Source organism: Synchiropus splendidus, chromosome 17 (assembly GCF_027744825.2).
Source record: "Synchiropus splendidus isolate RoL2022-P1 chromosome 17, RoL_Sspl_1.0, whole genome shotgun sequence".
Classification (NCBI taxonomy): domain Eukaryota; kingdom Metazoa; phylum Chordata; class Actinopteri; order Syngnathiformes; family Callionymidae; genus Synchiropus; species Synchiropus splendidus.
Window position 1 is genome coordinate 20,715,777 of NC_071350.1, and position 19,223 is coordinate 20,734,999.

The 19,223-nt window shown below is 43.5% G+C and overlaps 2 protein-coding genes across 9 annotated transcripts; one reads left to right on the plus strand and one right to left on the minus strand.

Annotated features, from left to right (window-relative positions):
• Positions 1 to 4,824: 4,824 nt before the first annotated feature.
• On the plus strand, positions 4,825 to 17,939 carry supt20 (SPT20 homolog, SAGA complex component). 6 transcript variants are annotated; one of them, XM_053847310.1, is made up of 24 exons: positions 4,825 to 5,069; positions 5,496 to 5,578; positions 5,742 to 5,777; positions 5,862 to 5,987; positions 6,097 to 6,223; positions 6,294 to 6,397; positions 6,565 to 6,681; positions 6,864 to 6,917; positions 7,990 to 8,129; positions 8,434 to 8,590; positions 8,850 to 8,909; positions 8,990 to 9,067; positions 10,357 to 10,526; positions 10,601 to 10,633; positions 10,713 to 10,815; positions 10,899 to 11,007; positions 12,405 to 12,518; positions 12,610 to 12,922; positions 12,981 to 13,096; positions 13,260 to 13,315; positions 13,801 to 13,911; positions 14,916 to 15,003; positions 15,420 to 15,508; positions 16,544 to 17,939. In XM_053847310.1, exons 2-24 carry the CDS (start codon positions 5,576 to 5,578, stop codon positions 16,694 to 16,696), a joined length of 2,457 nt encoding a protein of 818 aa, XP_053703285.1. In that variant the 5' UTR covers positions 4,825 to 5,069; positions 5,496 to 5,575; the 3' UTR covers positions 16,697 to 17,939. The 6 variants fall into 6 exon arrangements, with proteins under 6 accessions (XP_053703285.1, XP_053703282.1, XP_053703284.1 ...); XM_053847307.1 differs by having other exon boundaries at positions 4,826 to 5,069; positions 12,363 to 12,518; positions 12,984 to 13,096; positions 16,544 to 17,938; XM_053847309.1 differs by having other exon boundaries at positions 4,827 to 5,069; positions 12,363 to 12,518; positions 13,837 to 13,911; positions 16,544 to 17,938.
• On the minus strand, positions 17,248 to 19,204 carry exosc8 (exosome component 8). 3 transcript variants are annotated; one of them, XM_053847315.1, is made up of 11 exons: positions 19,160 to 19,204; positions 19,014 to 19,050; positions 18,861 to 18,924; positions 18,724 to 18,797; positions 18,602 to 18,647; positions 18,368 to 18,473; positions 18,250 to 18,295; positions 18,086 to 18,182; positions 17,899 to 18,019; positions 17,723 to 17,829; positions 17,248 to 17,483 (listed from the first exon to the last, which is right to left on the minus strand). In XM_053847315.1, exons 1-11 carry the CDS (start codon positions 19,174 to 19,176, stop codon positions 17,365 to 17,367), a joined length of 834 nt encoding a protein of 277 aa, XP_053703290.1. In that variant the 5' UTR covers positions 19,177 to 19,204; the 3' UTR covers positions 17,248 to 17,364. The 3 variants fall into 3 exon arrangements, with proteins under 3 accessions (XP_053703290.1, XP_053703288.1, XP_053703289.1); XM_053847313.1 differs by having other exon boundaries at positions 17,899 to 18,182; XM_053847314.1 differs by lacking the exons at positions 18,602 to 18,647; positions 19,160 to 19,204 and having other exon boundaries at positions 18,703 to 18,797; positions 19,014 to 19,154.
• Positions 19,205 to 19,223: the final 19 nt, after the last annotated feature.

Here is a 19,223-nt window from a genome sequence, read left to right on the forward strand (position 1 = left end):
CGTTTGGGTGGGTTCTTCCTGAGGTCTTTGAGCAGTTTTGTCCATCACCCAGTTCAGTGTAATAAAGTTGGTGCTAGCAAGCAGTTTAATGAATTTCAGCAGCTCAGCTGTTGGAAATCTGTCAAAGCACTGTGTTGACATGCATTTTAAAAGTCTTGTCCTCATCGTACTAACCAGTACATTCTCAGCTGCAGTGCAGGTATTGTTAAGGTGTCTGTCTTTTTAAAGTGTTGAGCCTGGGCTGACAGTAACTCATGCAGTGAGTACGAGTGCAAGTGCATCCAGTGCAGAACACGCCGTACCAGCTCTCAGCCATGTGGCAGCGGTGTCAATGTGTAACAGTGTGTCAGTGACATATTTGTCCACATTACACAACAGCTGGTGATAAAGGAGCAACTGAAGAAATCAGGAGAACTGAGTACTTGCATTCAAACTGCCTATTGTGTCTGTCATGGATTCTCTGTCATTTTCAGATGTCCAGACTTCCAGATTTTTAATGAACAGGGCGAGAAAATCAACAAAGAAGTGACATAAATCCCTGCAATTCCTTTTCATGCTGTTTTATTGTAAGGTTCAAGGATGATTGATGCTCTTCGGTAATAACGGACGGCCATGTTTGGCACTCTCAGGAGAGAAACTCAGCTGTACTGCACTGCACCTCACGGTTTCTATACTGACCGCATTTTAGACCGATAGAATCAATGAAACCAATAAAGGAATTTCAACTTCACCTCTGCAATATTACATAAACCCATTCAGGAAAAGCAATGATATGGTACACAGCAAATGGAACAAGGTCGAAGGACTTAGCGGCTTTTCTGGTCTGGAGGAGTGGATTGATCGCAGCAGTGTTGACGTCCTAGAAATGCACACCTCTATGTCTCGAAGAACTTTTCGAACACTGAGTTCGTTCATAGTTCATAGTTGACCATTCCGGGACTCAGAGTCTGACTGAATCCACCCACAGTCTGGCTTTTATTCTGTGATTTATTCCCCTGCTGCAGACCATCCACCCAGTGTCTTTTGAACTTTCCAGCATTTCATTGAAAACCTATATCCATTCTGTGCGCGAGCTGTTTTGGACATGTCTGTTCTGTATCCGTGTTAAATACAAACTACAAATTCCATCTGCAGTCAGGAGTGGCAAAGCCAAATTTGGTCTTTAAAGGTTTGCTGTTGGTTTACTGAACCCACAAAACACGGGTTCGATTCCTGGGTCGGACTGATGGAGTTTGCGTGGGTTTTCTCTGGGTTCTCCGGTTTCCTCCCACATGCATGCTCATTAGGTTAATTGGATACTCTAGGTGTACGAGTGTGTGTGTGTGGCCTGCGATCGACTGGCCACCTGTGCAGGGTGTTTTCCTGCCTCTGGCCCACTGAAAGCTGGCATCGGCCCCGGCGCTCCCGACTGACTGGCCATCCAGGTGATGCATTGCACCTTCTGCTCCCAAGACAAAGTGAAGGCTGAACAAGCAAAAATAGGAATGAATAAGATTTCCGAGCAATCCAGCAACACACCAAGAAACTAACTTGCACACAACATTGTCACAGAAATGCCCACCGTGGACTGTCTGACAAACAGTGTATTTTTGATCTGGTAACATTGAATATGAACCGCTGATAAAGTCTGAGCCAGTTACTGATTTATTCTTTCAACTGCTCATGAAGTTGCCATTGGAATGTTTCCTTTTTGGAGGTGAAAGCTGAGATCCTCCAACCTCCATTGGTGCTTTGGCTCATGTTCACCTTTCAACTTTCCCAAACTAATTCATGTGGTCAGTCTGTCTGTGTTTGCAGCCAGCAGGCAGAAAAGAGAGCATTAAATACCTCCAAAGTGCCATGAATGGATTAAACAGGCACAAGAGTCAGACGTCGACCCTGATGTGGCAGCCACAAGGCCAGTGATGTCATAGGTAAAACACAAACACACCTATGACAGCTCTACTGCTACACTTTCTAACGCCGACTGCCTTTTCTCCGCCACTTCGACTTGACAGCTTTGTTGAGAGGGTTCAAGCTAAGGAATTCCAATTTAATCCGCCTCATCACTGTTTGTGTTACTGTGACAGCTGCATGTGTTTCTCCAAATTGCGTTGTGTTTGACACTGGTTAAACATCCACATCAATAGCTGGAGCGTTGCCATCTGTCTTGTCTTTTGCAGATAGATAGACAGCCTGAGGGATGACAGGAGGGGGCAGCTCACGGTCAGACCATGTTGCCCAACAGGGAAGTCCAATTCCCAAAGGAGATGGTTCAACAGCTTTAAAGAAATGAATACTTTTCTGCTGCAGTGGACGCAAACTCCAACAGAGTCAGGACACTTATGTTATCATGACTTGACTGAGTCACCCCTGAACAGAAGTCATGAACAGAAAATGCATCACTGCTGATGCAGAAAAAAATAGAATAATTAAATGAAAAAACAAGTATCTTTGACTGAATTTGCTCCGAGTCATTGGAATGGATGTTGGACCCCCCCTCACTAACATCTGTATTTTCCAAAGAATGACAATAACTTCAAATTTCCAGTAGAAAAACACCAAAATCAAAGGAGGTAATGAAAAAGAAAGGCCACCTTCGAAGATAACCTGGGTTCTGGGTTATAGTCCTTCCTCTGGAAGCATTGAAGGCAAAAGATAGCTTTGGGCTCTGTGTTTAGCTTCGAAACACATCTTCTTCTTTCGTCTTGTTCCCGCCCTTCCAGGACTCACTAGGGCTCACTCTCGTCCTCTCTCTTGAATGTGTTTTGGTTGCTCCAGTGAGCAGGCCTCAGTACTGCCATCTCACTTCTACAGTGGGTGTCCAAGTATTCGCTGACTAACTGATTGAAAATATTTCCTCACCTAAACCTACGAAACGGAGCTGTAACCAAACTCATTAGTGAAGGGGGCTCTGTTTTAGTCACTTTTAAGTTTCCCCATTTTTTGCCAGTGAGGTCATGTGACGGAACAGCAGTCCATGTTTATTTACTGTGCAAACAAAGCTGTTCCATTACTACAGAATGTTTGTCCTGTTTGTGCCTCACACCGTGGAAACTCATGGAGTGTGTGCACACACGTTTGTATTTCTATCCTTGTGGGGACTGCTCTCATCCTTACCTTATCCATCCTTAACAAATGGCTAGCATTAACCAATAGTCTAAACCAAACCTGAACCTAATTAGATAGATAGATAGATAGATAGATACTTTATTGATCTCTGAAGAGAATTATAATTATATTTATATAATTATATAATAATTTAATTATAATTATAATGACCCAGTTATCTTGATGTCTTCATCCTCAACTTGAGCCGTGGATTTGTGGGGTCCAGCCAAATGGTGCCCACAGTGGGTCCTCACATGGGTAGTGTTTGGTCCCCCAATCAACCGGCCTCACCCCCACACTGCTGCTTGGCATGTCTATGCATTCTTCACTTGTTTATTTTGGAGATATTTGTTTGCGTAAGCGGTTTAAACTGTTGAAATGCTCAATGATAATCTGCTCCTTCTGTGCGCTCGTGGCTGTACTTCCTCATCACGAAAAACATTGACTGAACCTGAGGACCCCTGCAGCCGGTCCCGACTCAACACAAACAGAAAGCTCAGCTGCAATGTTTTTGGTTGTGCACTTTCACATGGCTCTGACTGACTGCATACCACTCATCAATCTCCATCATTCCAACAGAAAAAAAAGACCATTAAAAAAAAAAAACTCAAATTAGGATGACTGCTCTACAATGCCTCTACAATGTTCAATGACTGTTGTAGCCCCTGAAGTAAAAGAGGAAGAACTGTTAGACGTAATCTAACAAATATGGACAGGAGAAAGAAACATTTATGAAGATCAATAAAATGGCTCATCTGTTTTTAGAGCTTGAAAAAAAAACGGATGGAATGTTCAACGGGAATCAATGTTCAGGTATGACAATAGTGCAATTGTGTGTATGATGAGTATTTCTGAAGGTGGCAGAGACAGATCCGTCCATCTGAACTCCAAAGATATGTTGCCCCAGCTTTATTTGACGAGAACTAACTTTATCTGGTTCTGTGTCCTTAAAATGAGGGGGTATGGGCAGGCTCTCTTGCAATTGGCTGAGACGTGTTGCAGAAAGGACATTGTGGTTTGTTTGCCACAAATTTGAAAAAGCTTTCTTGTGATCAATTCTTCCTTACTTGGCTTGAATTCTGTGACACACAGCTGAAACGCAGTGAGCAGGGACTGCTCTTTCTGGAGTCCCACCCAAAACATCTGTGGCCAAATGACTGAAGTTGTGAGGCTGCTGACGCGGCACTAGTGACAGCATCCTTCAAAAAAAAGCCAAAGCTGTCACAATCACATTTACGTAACTCCATCATGGCTTTTCCATGCGCTCCAACAAGCCTGTTTTCTCATCGAGTCGGAGGCGTGTCGGGGTTTACACCGAGGTCATTTCACTGTCACCTGATTCTTCGATCTACAACAGGCGAGAGTATGGTTAGGACCAACGCGGACTACAGTGACAGGTGAAGCGTGTTCGATTCTGCTGTCCTGCCCTGTCCCCTAACGGCCAGCCACAAAACCTACACTTGAGGCGATCGGTGCCTGAGCCGGACAATTCATTCGTGTCGAGTCGACTGTTTATGTTGTCCATGCTCAGCATCGTAGAACCATTCACCTGACCGACAGTCAAGGATGGCATTGGTCAGAATGAAACTATTTCAACATTCGTGCTGTAGTTGCATTTTCCTTCACCTCATCTTACAGGCGAAGCTAGCGCGAGACACTTGTGTAGTTCCAAAACAGAAAAGGTGCCCAAGACAGGAAGCTGGTTCTGATTGGATCTTGACATCTTTTCTAGGACCAACACCATCACGTCTCATGTCCCTCTTTCACTGCTAACAATGATCGTTTTAAGAATACACAGGTAAGTACGTCAACGAACGGCGTCCCCGCCCCTCGCTGGCGACACCGGAAGTGTAGCTGTTGTTGTCACACTGGGATAAAATGGCTGCTGTTCCGACTTTTCATCAATGAATACACAAGTGTTCTTTTTCATTTGCTATTCTTTCACTGGGGTATCTTTCCACCATAATGCAGTGTGACAGGTGAGTCGACACATGTTGTCTGCGGTGACTGCATTTGTGTCTTCAGCGCAGTAACGTCATTCGCGAGGCTCGTTACTGAGAGACGTGCTACCTGGCTAATGTTAGCCTGCCATCATCGAGCTTGTTGCTGCGCTGCTTTCCTACCACACGCACTCACGCAGCCAACTGGAGTCACCGGCATCTCCAGCCAGAACAGTCCCTGACTGACAAGTACCACTGCGTGTTTGTGTTCATGTTCAGTGCAAAACGATAGTGAAGTCGGGGAGTCACTTTGATCGTGCATGCTATATTAACGTGTGCGTGCTGTAATTGTGCGTCTGCGCTGATGCGTGTTGCTTGCGATGTTAAAAGCACAAGAATGAAGAGTGTTGGATTTCCTCCCAAGATACATTGTGTCAATGTGATCTTTGTTTTGCCAATGCACAGGGTGTGAATGGTCTCTCCGGGAAGGCGACACTGGGGCAGAAAGGACAGCATCGTCTCTCATCTGGCGGTGGACGGTGAAAATGGTGCGATCCAGTTCTACCACTTCTTCGCACTGCTCTTTCTAAACGCCAGACATGATGACATGGTTTTACAAGTTTCAATGGTTGTTTTCGACCTGAAGACAGAACAATTCTATGAACAAAAAAAATGATACGATTGACCTCATGCAATTTCTCATTTCTGCAGCAACAAGGTTTGGAGTATGCACTGGACCGAGCAGAGGTGTGGAGGAACATTTCTCTGTATCCTGAATGAAGCCTATTACTGTTTGTATGTCAACATATATAAACCTTGTCTTCAACACAGTACATTGTCGAAAGTGCTCGCCAGCGACCTGCAAAAAGGAGGCTGTCTTCAGGTGGAAGAAAAAGTTTGTATCAGAAGCTCTATGAGCTGTACATTGAAGAATGTGAGAAAGAACCAGAGTTAAAGGTCGGTTAGATTTTGTTATATATATATATATATATATATATATATATATATATATATATATATATTCAAAATAAAATACTTTTTTTTCCATTTAATTTCTTCATTATAGACTTTAAGAAGAAATGTGAATCTGTTGGAAAAGCTGGTGTCTCAGGAATCAGTGTCATGCCTCGTGGTAAACCTGTACCCTGGAAATGAGGGCTACTCATTAATGCTCAGGGGCAAAAATGGATCAGGTAGGAAATGTGTATTGTAATAAAGGAACACATGTATTTTGGAAAACTGTATGACTAACTGTTTGTACAGATTCTGAAACCGTCCGCCTGCCATATGAAGAAGGCGAACTGCTTGAGTACTTGGATGCAGAGGAGTTGCCTCCAATTCTGGTGGATTTGTTGGAGAAATCGCAGGTGTTTATCAGAACTAAGTCGTACAAAGTGCATATATATACTCTGCTTCTCTGTGTGAATGTAACATTAAAATGTACAAAAGCAAAATTGCCATAAGATACTGACAAACTCTTGTGTATAATTCCAGAATAATGTCCTGTTTGTCTGGAATTATGAATTTGTTTCAGGTGAACATCTTCCACTGTGGCTGTGTGATCGTTGAAGTGCGAGACTTCAGACAGTCGATTAATGCTAAGATGCCTTCCTATCAAAGCAGACATGTTCTTTTGAGGCCCACAATGCAGGTGAACAATTGAAATAATGATGACGTTATTATTATTTATGACTAAATCATTGAACTTATTTTAACAGGCCTGTATATTCAATTTAACTGCTTGTTTGGATATTTGAATTAAACAAAGTAAAATTGTAATGAATTAAAAGCGGCACATCCTCCAATGACACTTTATAATGTTTTTGTTGTCAGACTCTGATTTGTGACGTCCATGCAATGACCAGTGAGCATCACAAGTGGACACAGGTACAGGCATTTGTGCTTTTTAAGTAGTATACAATACAAACGGGTTCTTGCTCTCATGAATTGTTTTTGGAATGTGTATTTACATATTTATATTTTTTGAACCGTTTGTTTCCGTATGCCTATTAATGAAATGTGTAGTTGTTAATAATTTCAAATTACGGTGACTTAAACAGCTCCCATGATGCTTGGCATTCAATTCAACCATTCGCAGTGTATGATCGCTGCAACATGCTTCCGCCTCTACAGCTGGCCAGCTGAGCAGCGCAGCACTCCAGGAACAGAAGAGGTTTAGGAGGAACGAGAAGTAGGAATACATATGGACAAAAACGGCGCATTATAACACTTTAAAGTTAATAAAACGCCTGTAATGTCATTGGTCTGATGTGACAAGGCACAATCATTGCAGCGTGAAGCTGGATTGCTTGTAGTGATCAACAACTGTGATCGGTTGACTGGGCTGCAGAGCATCATGGGAAGTCACCGTTACTGAGCTTGCTGTTAAGTGTGGTGGCACCTCACATGCTACTAGGTTTGTTTAGGTGAGCTGATAAAATGGCTTAATTGGGTGGAGGTAGCAAACTGTCTGGCACGTCTGAGAGCCCAGACGTTCAAGGGGCCAGTCTCCAGACATAGGTTCCCAACCCCTCCTGCAGCTGAATCCAGCCGCTACCCATGGTTACATTTTTCACTCTCTGTTTCGGGCCCACTATGCCTTCCAGAGTTACTTCCCTCCATACAATTTCCCTGAAAGCACGTCCCACAAGAAAGCAGTTTATTAGCTACATTATGCCAATTGTGATGATGTGACCCAGAAGATCAGACTTCAAATCTTTACCAAGTACAGCATCGTGAGAGCAGATTCGCACACCCAATCATAATCACCTTGTTATTTTGAAGTCTTCATCCTCAAATTGAGGTTTGGACCTGTGGGGACCAGAAAAAGGTCCCCAGGAGGATAGTGTGTTATTCCCGTGACGCAGTATAAACAAGCCCACACACACACACATCAAGGTAATCTGAATTGATTTTACACAGACTGAAAATGTCTAAATGTTTGACATCTGTTTTGCAGGATGACAAATTGCAACTGGAGAGTCAGTTGATATTGGCGACAGCTGAACCTCTGTGTCTGGACCCGTCCATTTCTGTGACCTGCACGGCCAACCGTCTGTTTTACAACAAGCAGAAACTAAACACTCGTTCAATGAAACGGTACTTATTTTTTAGTTATTGGGAAGGGTATTTTGGACAAATACAACAAGTCCCAAAGTCTCTGGGGATTGTGTAGACAATGATGACTGTTCAATATATTGCTGCCGAGCAAAGAGGGGTTGTTACTTTTTCTTTTGGCTACAAAAGAAAAGCTACAGAGGAAACGTGGCAGAAGACAGGGTGGGGGGGATAGAAGATGAAAAAGGTTTGTATTGAGCAGCTTCATCAGAAGGAATCCAAATCTGTATTACCATCAACATGGTAAAAGCAAGCAAGCAAACACATCCATGACATTTGTTTGCAGGTGTTACAAAAGGCACTCTCGAGCCGCCCTGAACAGACAACAGGAGTTGTCTTACCTTCCTGTGCCCCCACAGCTACGCCTTTATGACTACCTACAGAAGAAGAAGGAGAGAAGACCTGCTCCAAGCATTGACTTGAAGATATCAAAAATTGGAAATGTATGATACCAACCAGTTCTATTTTATATAAAATAACAGAAGAGATGATGCCCCAGTGCTTTCTGATATAGGCTGTTTACATCTGTTTAAATCTTCTCATTGCATTTTGAAATTCCATAATAATCATTTCATTCCATTCATTTAACTAAGTAAAATATGATACCCATACACGCCCCTCACCATATGAAGTTTCAGTGCAAATTCTCATACTATTGTTTCTTTTTTTTTCTCCTTAATTTGGTTGCCTCTCCTGCTCAAGTGTGTTGACATGTGGAGGCAAAACAACAACTGCCAGCTCAGCGTTCCTAAAGAAATCGATGTAAGTGCAATGGCCTGTGTTTTGTGCAGCTTTTTGCTAACAGCAGGAGAATAAGCTAGTGATATTTGTGTTTGGTGTAGGTGGAGAAGTACGCTGTTGTGGAGAAGTCTCTGCTGTTGGAAGACTCTCAGCCCACAACTGTCATTTGGCCTGCTGAGGTACATCAATCTTTTACCTTTGGGCTCCAAAGTGGCAAAATTGAGGCAGCAAACAAGTTGAGCTTCAAATATGGTGCTGCGAATATGGTACTGGGTATAGATACTACTTGACCCAAAAAGCAGATGTTGGACACCTGTAACTTCAGTCAGAGCAACATTTGTGGGTGTGTTTCTATCAAAGTTTGAAGTAAATAACAATTGAATAGAGTGATAGAGAATGATAGAGATCGAGGAGATGAGGGGGGCAGTGAGCAAATTTGATGGTCTCAGATTCTGATGAGAATATGCATTGTCTGATGAAGATTTTTACTTCATTTATACAGTGTGACAGATAGTGACACAGCTTCTGTGACTTCATAATGTGTCAGTTGGCTGTGAGTCCACAGGCAGTGTGCAATTGGAGGCAATGTTCTACTGCTGAGCGGGAATGTGGGGTAAAAAAAAAACAACCTGGAAATAGAGGCAAACGGGAGATAAAATACACTGCTAATAATAGTGCAGGCTGCACAGACTGTATTCAGAGTCCTGCCTTAAATGACCATGATGATAGCCAGTCAACATCATCATCATCATCATCGTCCTTATAGAGATGAGGAAGGATGTCTCCGATGATAAACATCTGAAAAAGTAATGTAATACACTATGGCCATCGTCCAGTGATGTCCTTTTGTCAGTACCTCTGATCTCTAACTGTTTTTTACATGCAGCCTTTTGAAGTAGTGATTCCTAAATGGAATGTTTCATCGAAAAAACTCTTCTGCCCAAAGGGTTAGCAAATTGATTATTGGAAATAAGTTAATGAATGTTATGATATGTTAGTCAAATTTGTATGTATGGGTGTAGCACAGCTGTTCAGCAGTATGACATGCTGTTCCAACGGTTCAGAGCTTCATCAACACAACAAGGACTAGTATAGGTGTGGTAGTGGTTGACTTTTTGTATAGATTCAAAGTAAGTGGAAGAGACTTTCTCTATTAATGAACTTCCAATGTGTTCATTCTCTTTTGACGGCTAAAACCTCAATGTGTTGTTTGCTTCCCTATTCATCCACAACCAAACAATCCATTTTTCTTTGCTTTCAACTGGTATTCCACGGTAAGACGAAGCTGAAACGAATTGGTTACTCAAACATATGTTCTGTTCATGAAGAAATGGTATTGCAGGAGCGTTGATCTGCTTTCCTCAGTTTGTAATTTAATGAAAATGATGCAATAATATATTGTCCTGCTTCAAGTTTCAACAAGTTTCCATTTGTTGGGAATCTTTCATTTCATATTGTGTCTTCACAGGAAGTCATTGATGACTACACTTTTGAGTGTGAAGTGAGAGGCCAAGTCCAAAGGACTAAGGTATCCATCTTTCAGTCAATTGGTGATCCACTGGTTTATGGAAAGATCTACTGTGCTAAAGAGCCAAAGGCAGAGGATGATGTTACAGACCTTAAGCTCGTACATCCTCCGTAAGTAGAGTTTGAGAATCACATTTTTAAAATGCGTCTCTAGATTAATGTTCTGTCATGGTTTTCAATCACAGGTTCCTTATAGGATCAAAGATTGATGCTGAGCGGTAAGACCACTCTATTGTTTTTTGCTCTATTGGGACCTATTCAATATCTTATGATTCAAATTCTTTTCGTCTTTTTCAGTTTTCTAGCTCATTACCAAAAAGTGTGTGAGACAGAGGGAAACTGTGAGGTGAAAATGTCCCATAATGTTGGACAAGGTCCCCTTTCTCCTAACAAAGATGAGGTTTGTTGATGTCATTAAGTGCTCTCCACTGTCCTTGTATTTAAATCTTGAAAGCAGCATGCTCTTTGGTTTTATCATTGCAGACTGATGGAACGTCTTTACTGACGCAGACATCGGTTCTGGGAAAAGGGGTAAAGCACCGGCCGCCTCCAATCAAACTGCCACCAGGATCTGGCAGCAGCTCCTCCTCAGGTTCCTATCCAATCTGAGATCAAAAGATCATTCAGCCTTTTACGCACACACACATATATATATATATATATATATATATATATATATATACCGTATTTTCTGGACTATAAGCCGCTACTTTTTTCTCGCGGTCTGAACCCCGCGGCTTATAAAACGATGCGGCTAATATATGGATTTGTACAGGGATATCAATCGGCCACCAATTATGAAAGGCTGAACTCGTGATCTGTGAATGCCGACCACTGCCTGTCATTGCCGGTCACAAAATCCCGTCACATGTGACAGCAGCCGCTCTGATGAGGCACCGCCCGTGGTTTGTGATGCGTCCGCTCCTCCCTGCCTACTCGCCACTCGCTTGGCAACGGCGTGTCTAATGCGGAAGCTTTTTTCAGTCTGTCATGTCAAGTTTGCATCCTGCAGCACATGCACGTTAAGAGGCGTCAACGCCACGAATTCAATACGATATTTCAAACACCAGCACTTGACAGAGCACAGTGAGTTTTCTGGTGCTCATGAAAGTGAAACTGCAGGAACCAGCAGTCACTCGCGGACACTCGCCGGTCTGAGCGTGACGTTCAGAACGCGAAGCATATTGCCCGAGAAATAATCATTAATTTCACCGCACCAGATGAGCAGCCTTTCTCAGGTGTCGTTTTAAGACGGAATCAACCGCTGCCGAATCCGCTGCAGTCTTGTGTGTCAGATGCAGCGTTCGCGGTCCACCACCTGAATCTGAAACGTTTGCAACTGTCCAGAGTGAGAACTTTCATGAAAGAGGTTGAAGACAGCTGCTTCAGCTGAGTGCTCTCCCTGTCTCTCGGAGCATCCCGAGTTTGTACAGTCTAATGAGCATGCTCTTTGCTGGCAAAAATATTGAGCTTCATCACATCAAACCGATGACATCACGTTTGCGTTTTGTTTACCTTTAAAGCGCTCAAATTGCACTGTTTTCGCCTGCGTGTCCGCAGCTCTGCTAACAGAGACGATCTACTGGAGGGTGAAAACGGCGCTTTCTGAACACTTTAAATGTAAATAAGATGTGAGGAGTTCATGACTGGAGTTCAGAACATTGGCAAGATTGTTTCATGAGTCAGTCAAAACGAGTACTAGAGGATCGCTAGAAGTGATCCTCATGCATTTTCTGTGGCACAGACAGCAACAGTGCACCCGCGGCTTATAGACTGGTGCGGCTTATGTATGAAAAAAATCAATTTTCCTTCTTAGATTTGGTGGGTGCGGCTAATATTCCGGTGCGCTCTGTAGTCCGGAAAATATGGTGTGTATATATATATATATATATATATATATGATACATAATTGTTAAAGTCTAATGATAAAGTCTATTTTTTTGTCAGGTAATTCATTTAGCTCCCAAACATCCTGTGTTCCGCTCAAAGGTCCTACACCCCCTCCAGCCAAAAGCCAGTCTCTTAACAGGAAACACTCTATTGAACTAGGGCAGATGGGCATGCTGTCGCCTGCCTCCCTCTCACCGATTGGCACCGCACAAAGTGAGTAGCTGTTGCATTGACTCCTATAGAAGCCCATTTCCAGAGCCACTTTTCTAGTTTCATTTTCAAATTCTTTTAATTTCACCAACAGGATCGGGAACACCCAAGCCATCCACCCCCACACCGAGCAACACACCATGCTCAACACCACACCCATCCGATGTGCTAACCGCCCCCCTCCCTGTGACCCCAACCCCCTCAGACGGTGCAGTGGTTCAGGGTCAGTCACAGACCACCCTGCTCACCAATTTTCCCCAGCAGCAACTGTCTTTGAGTCAACCTTTGCCTGTCATGACCATCCCCTTGCCCACCATGGGGACCTCCATCACCACAGGAGCCACGTCATCACAGGTCATGACGAACCCTGCTGGACTAAATTTCATCAATGTGGTCAGCTCTGTCTGGTAAGAAATGCATTGTGTTTGAAGAGTAGCTCTGTAATGATGACGCATCTCTGTGTAGCAGTCCTCAGACATTAATGAGCAGCTCCAACCAAATGCTGGGTCCTGGCCTTAATTTAAGTGGAATACTGCCATCTGGGGGGCTGATGCCCAGCATGCAGTCAGCTACACCAACAGGTGAGATCCATGTTGTTGGTTGATTGCAGAATAAAAGTGAGCCAGACTTGTGGTCCAGTGCTCTCAAAATGGTGAAATGTTCAGGGATGATGTGTTTCGACTATGCCCTGTGGATTGACTTAAGATGTTCTTTTCCACGTCTCGTGTGCTGTTCTGTGTTTAGGAGGCCACTTTGGTCTGAACAGCAGTGCTGGCTTAAGACAACTGAACCTTTTGCAGGTATTTTTTGTTCACTCAGTGGTATTGTTAGAAGCATGTATTCATTGTTCTGTGGAAGATACTTTCCTAATGCCGTATGTGGGGAATTGTGACCAGTCAGTGTCATTCCATCACAAGTGTCCCCTCTTAAATTGCACCTACGTATCCCTCGGCCAGCATCCTGACTCATCCCCTCAGAATCTTTGATGGCATGTAGTCTGTATGTGTGACACACTGAAAAACCTTATACCAGCTTATACCATTCCCCAACTCAGGATTTGATCTAGACCCAAATTGCATGTTTATTTGAGCTTATCCTCAGGATTCTGGTGCCTGTAATGCTGAGAAATGGGGTCGTTTGCCTTGGATAACAGCCACCTTTCCTCTTCATCTTTGTGCATCATTCTACTTCTTCAATCCTCACCCTTGCATCCCTTCCTTTACCCCATCCTTCCCCACACACACACACTTCTTTTGTCCTGCATCTGTTTGCATTACATCTCCAGCTCCCCACTGGCCCTCTCATCTTTAACCCTCTGCAGCAGCAGCAGGTGTCTCAGTTCTCCCCACAGCAGAGTCAGTCGGCCACCTCCAGTCCTCAGCAGCAGGGGGAGACGGTAAGGCTACTTCACCTCTATTCATAGATTTAACATGAGTTTGCAGCAATGTGGATCTCACTTGTCCAAATACACCCAATCCATTCTGGCACGTTCATTAAAAATAACAAATACAAGACGCACTTGTAATCAACAGGTACCTCCGAGTGGTTGTCTCGTATCACTGTGTCAATGTATTGCTTGCCTGTTTGTCGTGCGGCCAGAGAGCTTTTAGTTTGATTCACAGAACTGATGAGAGAGAGCAATGTTTTTTTTCTCCAGAATCTAAGATTGAAGCAAAAGAGTTAAGAAATTTCAGTTCAGAAAATAAAGTGGGGGGGGGCAGTTGTTCAGAGGGAATGATTTCTGTCGCTTTTCTCAACTCGACTACTGGATCTAATGGCCACTGTACATTCCCAATTAGTTACCCTGAATAGCCATGATTGTCAACTTTATCCCTAGACTTCCCAAATTATATATATGGGGTGGGATTCAATTAAAAACAAAAAATAATGTAGTTAATTAGAGAATTTGATTAATGATGTGATGTAATTAATCACAGTTTAATGGTGTAAGAATATTTGCCACAAGAAGCCGTGATGGAGCCATACGTCCATGTAAACAACAAAATCTTGTTTATTCTGCATCAGTTTGACAACAGCACAATAAACCACCATGGTGGCTATAGTCAAGTCTTTATCTGACCTGATTTAGACTAGAGCTCTTTCAATGTCTTGAAAATATTTGTGTGAGAATTTCAAATGCATCCAGAGTGGTGGAAACCCTGGACACTGTGTAGTGAGAAACCTCCCTGAACAAACGCAAACAGATGCTTTGGTTCAGGGAGGATTCCTCCATGTTTGTTGTTGTTGTTCTCATCCTATCATATATATATATCTATATATATATAGATATAGATATATATACAGATATATAGATATATATATACAGATATATAAGAATATAAGAATGTTTTTTTGATGACCTTTTGATTGTGTCCTGTTATTTTCCCTCTTGATTTCTAGGGGGATCAAGGCAGTGATCAAAATTTGGGAAGTCAACAGACAGCAGTCATCAATCTGGGTGTAGGAGGGTTTATGTCGCCGCAGACAGGTATGGTCCTCCTTCACACCAACAGTCAATGGTCTGTCTTGCCTTAATTCCTGCAAGACTAATCATTACCAGTGCCATATGTGAGGTAATGCAACATGTTGTCCAATGTTTCCTTAGTCAGCAGAGCTTTTTATAGTATAGTCCCAGTTTCACGTAATATCTCTGCAATAAGGTTCCTTTTCCTTTGTTTAATTTCTGCCTTATTATTTCTTCCCTTTTCGTCTTGCGCTCCTATCATTCCTTACCCTGCCATTTTCCTGCAAACATCCTGTCTGACACCTCCCTCCTCTTTTCACTTATTCTTGCCCCTTTTTTTTGCTGTGTGTGCATTGTATTATGCTTCTTTTGTTCCTTTTTCTGCTTCTCTTACTTTTGCTGTCCCACTACCCTTCTGGGTCTCCCTCCTACTCCCCTAGTGCTGTCCCAGTTGGGCTGTGGGTTGGACGGCTCTGGGCCCCAGCTGCCTTCTCCAAGGCTTCACCAGCAGCACCAGCCACAGATCCAAGTAATGCTGCAACTTTAACTTACATGTTCACATATCTGTAGGAGACATCTGTCTTCGGAGATATAGTGTGTTTTAAGGCAAGTCAATGGACCAGAGTTGCAATGCATACGTGCCAGTTGAGGTGCCCAATACAACCTTTTGAAAATGTGTTATGTTGAATTTCAACCCCGACTTGACCAGACATACTGCAATTTGTGGCCATACATCTATTCACATATTATCAGTGAAAAATGAAATCATGTGGTCAACAGAAGCACATGTGTCCAACTCATATTTATCCACGCAGATGGGTGATGAGTGTTTGTTCATGAATCGGATGTCAAGAGGTGCTTGCTAACTGGGTGGATTGCCAGCACAAAAAAATATTGAAAGTCTATTCAACTCATAGTTCATTCCTATTCACTGCATTTTATGATGAATGCAAAATGTTTCTGCTCATATTGTCATACAAACAGTTGTGTGCTTTATGGTCTGATCATTCATCCGCCACGTAGAGCACTGTTCCTTCACTGGCCATCTTTTTGTCTGTTGAACATTTACACTTTCTTTTCTGGATGGTTTGTTTGGTTGTTATGATATGCTCCAGCAACCCAGTCGCTGACGCTTGAGACACTTGCAGTGCCATTGACTAACATTGACTTTGTGGACCTGAGGTGGGGGGCGAGCACTGAAATGATTGTGTGGGGTGGGGTTTATTCACTGGACACAGGTGTGTTGCTTTCAACGCATGAAGGTGTGAGGATTTGCCAGCCAGTCACTGGTGTACTGAAAACACGATGGCTCGGCTGCATGCCTTTTGTTGCTCACAGCTGGTGGTTTTCAAAATCAGTGCTGCTCAACTGCATCCTCCATCCATTCATCACTCCCACATCCTCAACACCCCTCCTCTGTGACCCATTAACCGCTCTTTCCAATCACTCACATTAGTGTATCTTCACTAACTGCTGTTTTTTTTCTTTCCGATTTGCTGCAAAGCATTATGTTGGAATGCATTCTTCTTAAGTGCTGATCGTCTGCCTTTTCTTGACTCGGCAGTTGCAATTCTTGCAGCACCAAATGCAGCAGCAGCAGCAGCAAATGGCTATGGGAGCGGCGGGTCCACAGGAGGGAGCGCCCCTACATCTTACCGCCAACCTACCAAGAAGTAGAAGGAAAAGAAGCTTGCCGCAGCCGCTCCCAAAGTTGTGATGGACACTCCCTTTCCCAGTTCCTACCATCCTTGTTTACCCCTATATGAATGATCGATACTGTGCTCTTCTGTCTGCCTCACTGCGGTTGGTCAAATGCGTCTCCTGTTTGTTTCCAGCTGACAAATGTTTCTGCCAGAAATGTCAATTGGAGTTGGAGGAACTTAAATGAATTTTAGACAAGTAGCAGTCTTCCACAGTTCAGGAAAACCCCTCAAGTTGTGAGAACTGAAAGTATAATTCATACTCCCAGGATTCCTCCGCTCTGGTAGAAACTGCTCCTGAAGCACAGGTCTCAGAGTTTAGCTCACTGACACCAACTGCACTGGACCTTATGTGAATGTGCGACTCTGATCTCAGAGCAGGGCCTGGGGGCGGCGGCTCTCTACCTCTTACTGACGGACGACATTTTTGTAAAACTTTGCTTGAGAATCAACGAGGACTCGTGGAAAAACTGTGTAGCTGCTTTTTGTACAGAACATTTTGTATAAGTGTCTCCTTTTAAACAGCAGCCGGCCAGCAACGTCTTGCTGGTCATCAACTTGTGTGAGACATTTCATGAAAAACATTTTTAAACCACCTTTGTCTGTTTTATTGTTATTAAAAAAAGAATATATATTGACAGTGGAAATACAGCTTTTAGATCCAAAACACTATGTGTGACATCCTTTATTGTGGTGGTTTTACACTGTTGAAGACTTTATCCATGAGTTTCTGGATCTCTTCATGTCGTGTTGTCGCTGCGTTGATACATTCCTGCAGTTTCTGTCCCGACAGTGATGTACCACCTACCGCAAGCAGAAACATGAATTGGAGCTTGACACCAAACTGTTTCTCAATAGAGCATGGCAGTCAAATCAATGGCTTTTTATACATGTAATACAAGTATTGTAGGTGTAGGAATATGCTAATATTGTATCATTCCTACATTAAGGAATTATACAGACTGTTTATGTGGTGGTCCACGTTCAATGTGAGACTGCATATGTTCATGTCACTACTCATGGATCTTGAAGATATATCCCACCAGGCTTGTGTAGAGAGCAGAGTTGATCATCCTCATCCGTGACAACAGTGAGTTGGGCAGTCGACAAACATTCTTCCTCTAATGTTGGATCTGCGATCACTATGGAGCTGCGGGGAAAAAAAGCACGGGATTAGTGAAGCACTTTAGCAAACACGGCAACTACTTGTGCATTTTACTTGTCAAATACGGTAAAGGAGGTTGCAATGGGGCATCTCTGAATTTTCAATCCACGTTTCTTTTTTGAGTCGACTTCAGGTGAACTTGTTTCTTTGTTGACGCTGACTTCAGGGATCCTAGCTGTTGGAAAGTGGACATTTTGAGAAGCGACACATTTCCTAGACAACTGTGTTTTGAGTGGTTTACTGTTCTTCAAAGCAGCCAGCAGGGCAATCACGCAAGCGTCAAGAAGGTTGCCATCGTAGTCAAGACACAGCAGGTCACAGTAGAGGACCCAGCATAGCTACGACCAGAGTCAAAATGAGCTCCACATTTCCAACTGCAGCATCAGTCGTTGTTTTGCAACCAACCTTTCCTCTTTCAATACACAAATCCTCCATCAGTATCACCTCAGAGCTGGAACACAACCGTACGCTAGCATGAGAAGGGTCCACAGACAATAGTGATGTGATGAGGCGCATCTCATACCTCTCAATTATGTCGGCCATGAACTGGCTCGCAGCCTGTGCCTGTTCTCCTGGAGGTCCCGGACGGAACTGTGAGGAACACAGGGGTGGCAGGTCCACGTTGGGAACTGTGTTGGGAAGATAGAAGTTGAGATTTCTACAGATTTTGGGCAGTTACTTTTCGTCTATGCCTGCCAGGTCTTTTTTTAAATCATGGCACAGTGCCTGCCTGTTCAAACCCGAGACAGGTGCTCACCAATGAAGCCCTGCGCCGGGCGCTCCGCCGTGGGGTTTGACAGCTCCTACAACTCACACACAAAACAGTAGAGATGAACCCACTCCTTGTCTTACTCCCACCTTGGTCTAAGGGTCGTCTACCGCTTTGATTCCACATATGACGGTCGTGTTTCCCACTTTCACGAGCGCGGAGCCGTCTGCAGTGGATATCGATCCTGATCGAGATCACAAAAGAACGGTAACTGGAGCTGCATGTGTAAAGATGACGAGCTGCCTACCTATGTTTAATATCGTGGTTCTGAACTCGAACAGGCCCCGTCCGTCTGGTCGACAGTTTTCTTTCTTCAAAACAGCAAGATTGGCGCATTTGACCAATGACAACAACACTTCAGCTCATCACACATATACAGAGAGAGATTTTTTATCAATACCAGGAAGGTTCTGTGGTACTCGAGAGGCTCTGCAGTCCTGAATTAAATTGAAAAAATGATACGCATGAGACATTGCGGGGGGGAAACAAATGACATTGAGAAAATGAAGTTCCATAGTAAATGACGCGTGGTCGTTGGAATCTTACTTAAACCCAGCCGCCATGTTTGGATCGGTCCACGCGGGTTGGCGACAGAGCTACGGTGGCTGCA